This window comes from Platichthys flesus, chromosome 20, assembly GCF_949316205.1.
Source record: "Platichthys flesus chromosome 20, fPlaFle2.1, whole genome shotgun sequence".
Lineage (NCBI taxonomy): Eukaryota > Metazoa > Chordata > Actinopteri > Pleuronectiformes > Pleuronectidae > Platichthys > Platichthys flesus.
In genome coordinates, this window is record NC_084964.1 from 14,182,925 (window position 1) to 14,190,889 (window position 7,965).

General features: G+C 43.4%; 1 protein-coding gene across 5 annotated transcripts in view; it reads left to right on the top strand.

The window, feature by feature from the left end:
- LOC133976109 (calcium-activated potassium channel subunit alpha-1-like) overlaps nucleotides 1-7,741 on the top strand; it is a 66,794-nt gene extending 59,053 nt beyond the window's left edge. For 3 of the 5 annotated variants that reach the window (XM_062414210.1, XM_062414206.1, XM_062414208.1), the window contains 6 exons: nucleotides 141-233; nucleotides 1,223-1,353; nucleotides 2,092-2,286; nucleotides 3,178-3,296; nucleotides 3,454-3,675; nucleotides 5,517-7,741. In XM_062414210.1, the coding sequence (XP_062270194.1) occupies nucleotides 141-233; nucleotides 1,223-1,353; nucleotides 2,092-2,286; nucleotides 3,178-3,296; nucleotides 3,454-3,675; nucleotides 5,517-5,538 (782 nt within the window). In that variant the 3' untranslated portion in view covers nucleotides 5,539-7,741. Of the gene's footprint in view, nucleotides 1-140; nucleotides 234-1,222; nucleotides 1,354-2,091; nucleotides 2,287-3,177; nucleotides 3,297-3,453; nucleotides 3,676-5,298; nucleotides 5,301-5,516 lie in introns of all 5 variants that reach the window. The other 2 variants (XM_062414209.1, XM_062414207.1) reach the window with 2 other exon arrangements.
- The last annotated feature ends 224 nt before the right edge of the window (nucleotides 7,742-7,965 follow it).

Consider the following 7,965-nt stretch of genomic DNA (forward strand, 5'->3'; position numbering starts at 1 on the left):
AGTTGTAAATAGATTGCGAAAAACACCATTTCTGCAATGACAGGCTATCAACGCGTAAATAACCGACCACTAAAAGTTGAGACTTTGTTGTTTTACATGTGCTCCAGTAACTCCAGTTTTTTTCCTCAACACTTGTCCAGCACCATTAGCAAATCCGGGCAAAAAAGTGCCTGTGATTTCATTCAGTCAGGATAAGAGCAGTGGGATCAACATACAAATGATCACGGAGCTGGGTAAGAAGTGCCTCCGTCCTGTGCTGCAGTGTTGTAGCTGCCGCTGCCTCCACATCAGCTTTTTTCTCCTTTTGATTTCTCTCGCTGCACAAGACGGCTCAGTCCATTCCCATAGCATCACTTTGAGCACGTTGGTTCTGGTTGAAAATTGCCTGTCTTGTTTTTGGCCTCCTTATCTCAAGGCAAAATTGTTCCCTTTTTATTTTTCTAAAGAATTACAAGGCCTTTGATCCCTCTGAAGTCCTCGTGGCAGTTTTTCGCAGCATCTTCTGTCGGATCACATTCTCCGGCCCCTTCTTTCATCTCAGCCCTGTCGATATGACTGACGTTTCATTTCTGTCCTCACAGAAGTAGCGCTTCTCAAAACTACATTTTTCACATCATTACTTTCTTCCAGCTACTACATATGTTGTTTTTTTTCGGGCGGCTGAAAGACATCTTCAAAGAAGGTTCTGGTGCAATGAGATGCTTTCATTTATTTTGACATGCAAGTTCAAGTAATTGGAAGTTCTGTCTTGGATTTGCAAGACAAACAATTGGCTTATTGGTGTTTCTCATATTGACCTCAGGAGGACTTTGAAATCGAGGCCCGGGGGGGCTTTGACAATGTGCATGGTGTTATGATTGTGCATGAATCTCCTGGATATGGAATGTAGCTGTGGCGTGCGGGCCACATGTTCAAACACGATGATCTGACTGCTTTTCATTTCAATTCGATTGAAAGAAAACGCAATTTTGCCCAAATTCAGAACAAACCAAAAAAGAAGAAGAATTCGTCAAAAACAGATTTGTACTACAGTCCATATCTGCAGCCGCTGACTGTCGTGCACAGCCACTTTTACTTTGGTGTCATTCCTCTTCACATCCACTGAAGTATTTGCCTGATCCATGCTTCTCCAATCAAACCCACTAGACCTGGTTTTAGTTTGGAGAAATCGAAAACAAGCAGAATTTAAATAACCACTTTCCTTTTCCTTTAACACCCGTAGTGAACGACTCCAATGTTCAGTTCCTGGACCAGGATGACGACGACGACCCCGACACGGAGTTATACCTCACTCAGCCGTTCGCCTGTGGGACGGCGTTTGCAGTCAGTGTGCTGGATTCCTTAATGAGCGCTGTAAGTCAGAGGCAACACATCTCACGGACACATGTGTAGCGATAAGGAGATTGTGAAAGGTTTCTGTGCTGTGACATATCATACGTGTCAGCGATCTGAAATATACGCAGAAGTCTTGTGGTGTGATATCAGGACAGAGATTTAAAAAAAAAAAAATGAAAGCACACTCTGCTCCCATTAAAAGCAAAAGGTGACAGGACTGGAACTTGTTCTCGGTGTGATGGCTTCATTTGTCTGCCCTTCACTTTGAGTGAGGTTCCAACAAAGCTGCCTTCAAGTGCGCTCCGGTGTAGACAAAGGTAATGCTACCTAATGGACAGCCCTCATCCATCATCTTAGTCAATAGTGCTGTCGGCAGCCGAGGGAGATGTCACTGTGCCGTACAGGAGGGGCAGACAAGGGGCCGCGGAGCAAAGCAGAGGGCAGACATGTGCCCTTGTTAGAATTAACAAAGCAATTAAAAAAGTAACTACACTGAGAAAAGAGAACTGGCCAATCTGTAGAGCTGGATGTAAAAATGTCTGGACAGCACGAATGTGTTCATGGACTCTCTGTGTCTCTGTGATGGCAGTGAGAGTAACCGGCAGTAATTGGATTCTCCCGTCTCCTCACCGGGTGTACGGAGCGATGTGACGTGACAGAGCAGGGTTAGATAGCACCGGCACTTGAGAAGGCTCAGTTGTGACTTTGCCGGCGGTTGCTTAAGGACTCACATCCCCTCTACCTTCATCCTTTCAGACATACTTCAATGATAATATCCTCACCTTGATCCGGACGCTGGTAACAGGCGGGGCGACCCCGGAGCTGGAGGGGCTGCTGGCGGAGGAGAACGCGCTGCGTGGTGGCTACAGCACGCCACAGACCCTGGCGAACAGGGACAGGTGTCGCGTGGCACAGCTGGCCTTGTACGACGGGCCCTTTGCCGACCTGGGGGTAAGTGGCTGGTCTTGTCACCCGGGGGGGGGGGGCTGAGCACAGCTTTGTCGCCTTGCATTGTGGGAGCTGACTTTAGAGGAAGGACTCAGAGAAACGGGGGCAGCTGCGAGTTCAAGAAGAAGGGATTTTACAACGTCAGAAAATAGTTGAAATAGGCGAAAAGGTAAAAAGGAAGAGCTTAAATAGAAACCATGCATCATCAGATTAGATCATCAGACATAAGAGCTAGTGCATAGCACATGGATTCTACCAGATTATTGTCTGTCTGTTACAGTTACAGTTACCTTCAATCTAATAATCAGTCATTCAGTCTATTTGAATGGATAAAAACTCATTGTATGGTTTCAGGTCTCATTGTTTTTACCAAACTGGACCTAGACAAGGAAAGGAAATGAAAAGAGTTGTTTAAGGAGATGAGGAACAAGGACATGGATAAGACCATCACCCAGTAGATTTATGTTCCTGTGACCACAGCTGACCATAATATCAAGAAGTCTATGGTCAATGGCGTCGTAGAAAACTGTCCTTGATGTAGAAGCAAGATAAAAAATTCCTAATTAAACATTAGGATGGTTCAGATGATGGATACAGAATCAAGGAAAACTGAAAGAAAAGCATGAAAAGAGCCAGACTCCAGATCGCTGTTTGCTTATATGAAGACAATCCACAAGGTTTGTGGGAGAACGTTGAACTGACACATCACACAAAGTAAGAGCTTCTCCTGAGTAGCAACAGTGCTCACAGAAGAAAAGAAACTGTAAAAGAAAAGAACAGCATCCACATGTAGGAGGGATTTTAAATAAAAAAAAAAAAAGTCAAACTCAAGTGTGGCTTTTTGTTGAAACACAGATTGTGCACTTCACTGTGTTTTTGTTCCTCACTTTGCAGGACGGAGGTTGTTATGGCGACCTGTTTTGCAAAGCCCTGAAAACATACAACATGTTGTGTTTTGGAATCTACCGGCTACGAGACGCACATTTAAACGGACAAACCCAATGCACCAAACGGTGAGTGTGCGGCGGCCCCGCTGCGTCCTCGCTCGCAACCGGGACCCATGAAAAAGAAAAAAGGCTTTGTCAAAAATAATCACTTCTACCTGCACGATATTCAGAGCTGGCCTCCCACATGCCCCCCCCCCCCACCCCCCACCCCTCTCTCCTCTAGGTACGTCATAACCAATCCGCCCTATGCGTTTGAGCTGGTGCCCTCGGACCTGATATTCTGCCTGATGCAGTTTGACCACAACGCCGGCCAGTCTCGGACCAACCTCTCCCACTCGTCCCATTCCTCCCATTCCTCCAGCAAAAAGAGCTCCTCCGTCCACTCCATCCCGACCATCAACCGCACCAACCGCGCCAAGAGCAGGGACCAACGAGAGAAACAAAAGTACGTGCCCCTGTAGAGCTCCCGGTCTGTGTGTTTCTTTATTGTCTTTGTTTGTATTTCATGACACCGCACTCAGAACAGCTGCTTCTTGAGCAGGACCATTTCTAGTCATAAGGTAAAACAAGCGACCACAAAGGGCTTTCAGTCTTTCCTACGCACCGCCATATATTCGGTTTAACTGTGGTTGGGAATTTTCCATTCTTTTACATTTTGATGCCAAGAATTACAGATTTATCGGGGGTGTTTCCAAACACACATTTTAAACTGGACAACTCCAAACAAGTCAACCCCCCAGGAGCATGTTATGATTCATTAAATTACCCTAATTGTAATATTGTACAAACAACAGTGTTAATGAGTCCATCCTTGTGTGAACTTCAATTACAAATACCTCAATATTCTCATCTATGAACCCATTAAGAGGATTTTGGACTGGCAGAGGTATGAATTCTAAATACTTTCTAATGTAATATACAATTGATTCTCTGATAAAAAAAATATTTACCCTCAAATATTCTTTAATTGTTCATTCAAAAACATGAATGAGCACCTGCTGCATTTCCACAGCTGCTGAATGAACACACCGAGCTTTTCACCGGTTAGTAATCTGTTCTAAAATAAAACATATTCAGCTGCTGAAACTAATCTACAGGTCACATCTCATAGAAATGCATTGACAATAGTTTTGACATGCAGTCGCTGAGCCCTTTAACATTCTGAAACACGTTTAGTGTGTTAGCCGCATGCTGCTAACAGGGTTCTGAATTACATCATAAACATGGACAGCATCATTTCCTGATTGGTTTGGTTGTAGGCATGGGCACAACATGGCTGCTTGACACATGCTACGCTTAACATGTTTCTGACATGATCCATGCTCTCTACTTTTACTTTCTGTTGAGTTGTTTGGTCGCCCCCCCCCCCGTTTACCCTACTCTGCATCCACATGTAACCACAGCCTCTGTTTTGCACTTTCTGTCATTAACGCTCATGTAAGTATTTTTCCCATTTAGCTTACGTTTAGTGAACCACTCTCTTTTTCCAAAGTGCGACAAGGATGAATAGAGTGGCCCAAGGTATGGACGTGAATGATTATGCATGACGTTAAATAATGCATTGAGCAGAGTCGTGTCCTCGCTGACATCTTGCCCTCGGAATGAAAGCCGAGTAGTTCGGTGTTTCCGAGTGACTGCACCCGGCAGCGCATGGTTATGACCTGCGCAGCACATCTCACTGTGGGGCTTTCTGACTGGGATTGCAAGTGAATGGTTTGACGCCACTTCACTTTATTCTGTATCAAGTCATGTTGGAGGTTTTACTATTGGCAACGCGTAGCTTCGGGTATATGTGTTAATGTACAGCCTCGAGTCATGTTGATGAAAATGCATGAGCGATGATATTGCCAAGCGGATGAATCACCGGTGGTACACAGCGCCAGAATGATTTCCTTCTTAAAGAGAAGAAAGTTGCGTCAAGCCAAAAGCCTGAAGCCCCTCAACAAGACAGAGAAACTCTTCATGGATGAATTGTGGAATTAAAAGCATTAACTTCGAATTTAGTGAAAACCTGCATGACCCAAGAACACGGCATGCTTCAATGCACAGGTCGAACTGGGACGATGAGAAGTTCAGCGATACTTAGCTGCCGTTAAACCTCCACCTCGGAGCTTCTTATTTTATTAATATCATGTCAGAATTTCTTTCTACCACATCAAATTCACACTATCTCCTTCAAAATGTACAATTCTCCATGTGCACTTGAAACGTAACAAACTGGTGATGCTGCCGATCTATCTGACGTCCCCCCCCCCCCCGCCCTTTGTCTCAATGGCTCTTTCTCAGAAAAGACATGGTTTACAGATGAGCCGGAGAATCCCCACCCGAGGAACAGACAGATCAAGCCTGTGAATACGCTCGCCATCAAACAAGTCAGTCAGTCCAAACCCACGAGCAGCCTGATCCCACCCATCATCAGAGAGGCGGAGGACGAGTGCCGACCTCGGGGACCCGCGCTGACACCTGGATGCATGTGGGTGTCAGACCCGGATCCAGGATCTCCTCTCACCTGCAAAACCACGGACTCATCAGTTGACATCAGATCACACAAAGGACAGCAACTTTCTTGTGTTTCTCATATGAGATTTTTTTCATTCATATTCTGCAGCAATTATTGTACAAGCAGTCGAACATAAAAATGTAGATCCAAACAAACATAGAGAAGCATCACAACCCCTGACAGTCGTGACCAGACTCCATGACTTTTTCTTTTTCTTGGGGAATGAGGGTCACTCGAAGAGACCAGCTATAAAAAATAAACGACTACAAGAGGTGATTATTATAATTATCGGATCAAAATCGTTGCTTTTGTAAAAGTTGCCTTTGTAGCTGTCGATAAATAACAACCCACGACTTTCACGTGCTCCACCCGGTGTTGCAGAGTTTGTTCTGTACAGTGTGTTTCAATGAGTATATTTTACATCCAGCTGCAAACCCCCCCACCACAATGGCGGAGTCAGTGACTGAGTCTTCGCCATTTGGAGCTAATTCACAACATTTGTGACGGTAACGATTGGCCTGTGTCCATGTGTAAATGGCATTTGGCTTCAGCCTTATCTCTATCCATTTATATTTGTCTTATCTTTGCCTTTTTATTTCTTTTCTTTTTGTCCAGTCGTTTGCTGTTATGTTTTCATGTCACTGTTTCGGTTGCAATGTCCAAAAATCGCAGAAATCTTACCCAGGAAAGATTTGAGGTTGGGAACAGGCTTTTTTTAAATCTATACTTTTTTGTGTTAATAGCCAAATATGATAGAGCTGTTTCAATCTTACATAGTTTTTATACAACAATAGAGTTTTTTCCTTTACTAACTACACCACAGACAGTGAAGCCAAATACTAGGATAGAGCATGAGTCTGTCGGTGAGCTGACTGTGAAGCCACATATCGCATGAAGTGGGCACCTTCAATTCCTCCGTTGGCCGAAAGCACTGCCCGACACAGGATTGTCTTGGAGCCCATTAAGTGCTTGTATGTTCTCCAAGACCAATCTTTAGATCATACTCAGACACGTCCATGCTTTTTGTAGATACAATAAATATTAATAAATAAAATAAACAGCTCTATCAAATAAAATAAAAGGGGTTTTGGCTATTTTTTTTGTTATATTCTGTTGGTTTGGTGATCGATTACACATCTGATGTTTCCATAAAACAAAACAAATTAATACACGTCTGATCATTTGTTTCAGTTTGTAAGCACATGAGTTATTAATCGTGTCTTCTTTGAATAATAGACCATAGCTATATTGACACTGTTGTCACTTTACTCCAGAATCAATCAAGGGGAAGTTCTAAAAAACTTAATAAATAAGCAAAATGAAAGCAATCCATTATGTCCTTTGATTGTGATGCGTCACAGCTTATGAGAGGATTTGTGTTGAAGTAAAAAATAAAAAGCAGGAGGTTGATATATTTCTGTAATGTGCCGGGCAGTGCTGAGGCCATCGGAGGATTCCTTAAGTCCCACTTTTGCGAAAAGAGGCTTCTAGTTTAACTGGATTAAAGCAAAATGTCCAGTTCATTGCTGTAAGAATGAGAATTGAACTTTTCCCCCTTGTTGCTTCCCATCTCAAACCATTCTGTAATTCTCTGGAGATAAAAAAAATATATATATGAAAAAGTCTTAAAACTATTTTTTTTAATCATCCATCATCAATAGCAGAGCCATGATTTTTTTATGTACTCTTCGAATCTATAAAGCTTAATGTAAAGTATTTCTTTCTAGTGTGTGTGTTGTTTGACAGATTTTCATGTTTGCCAGTACCTGTGGGGGGGAGAGAGACGTTTGGCATTGCAGTCTAGTTTGTATTATTTTGTGATTTTTCTTCTTTTTTTTTTAGCACATTGACTTGTGGACACGATGACAGTGCTAAGTTGATATTTCTGACTATGTCACAATACCCAATTAAAGAATACAGTTTATTGTCTTGTACAAATAGGCTTGTACATAAATTGTACATGATTTCATTTTGTATTTTCACAGATTAAAAAAGCTGACGTATCGTGTTCTACAGCGTGTGGAATGGTATTTTCTTTACACGTGATGTCTTCCTCTGTGGTGAGGACAGGAAGCGCTCTCTGGTAACCGGACAGATCACGTGACGCCCGGACACCTCGTCCCACCCTCTGGGACAAGGAATGATAAAAACACTCGCCACCTTCTCACCTTGGGGACGGAGACGGCCCATCACGTTGCTTGTTAACGATCTTTACACGCCATGGCGCTGTGGGAG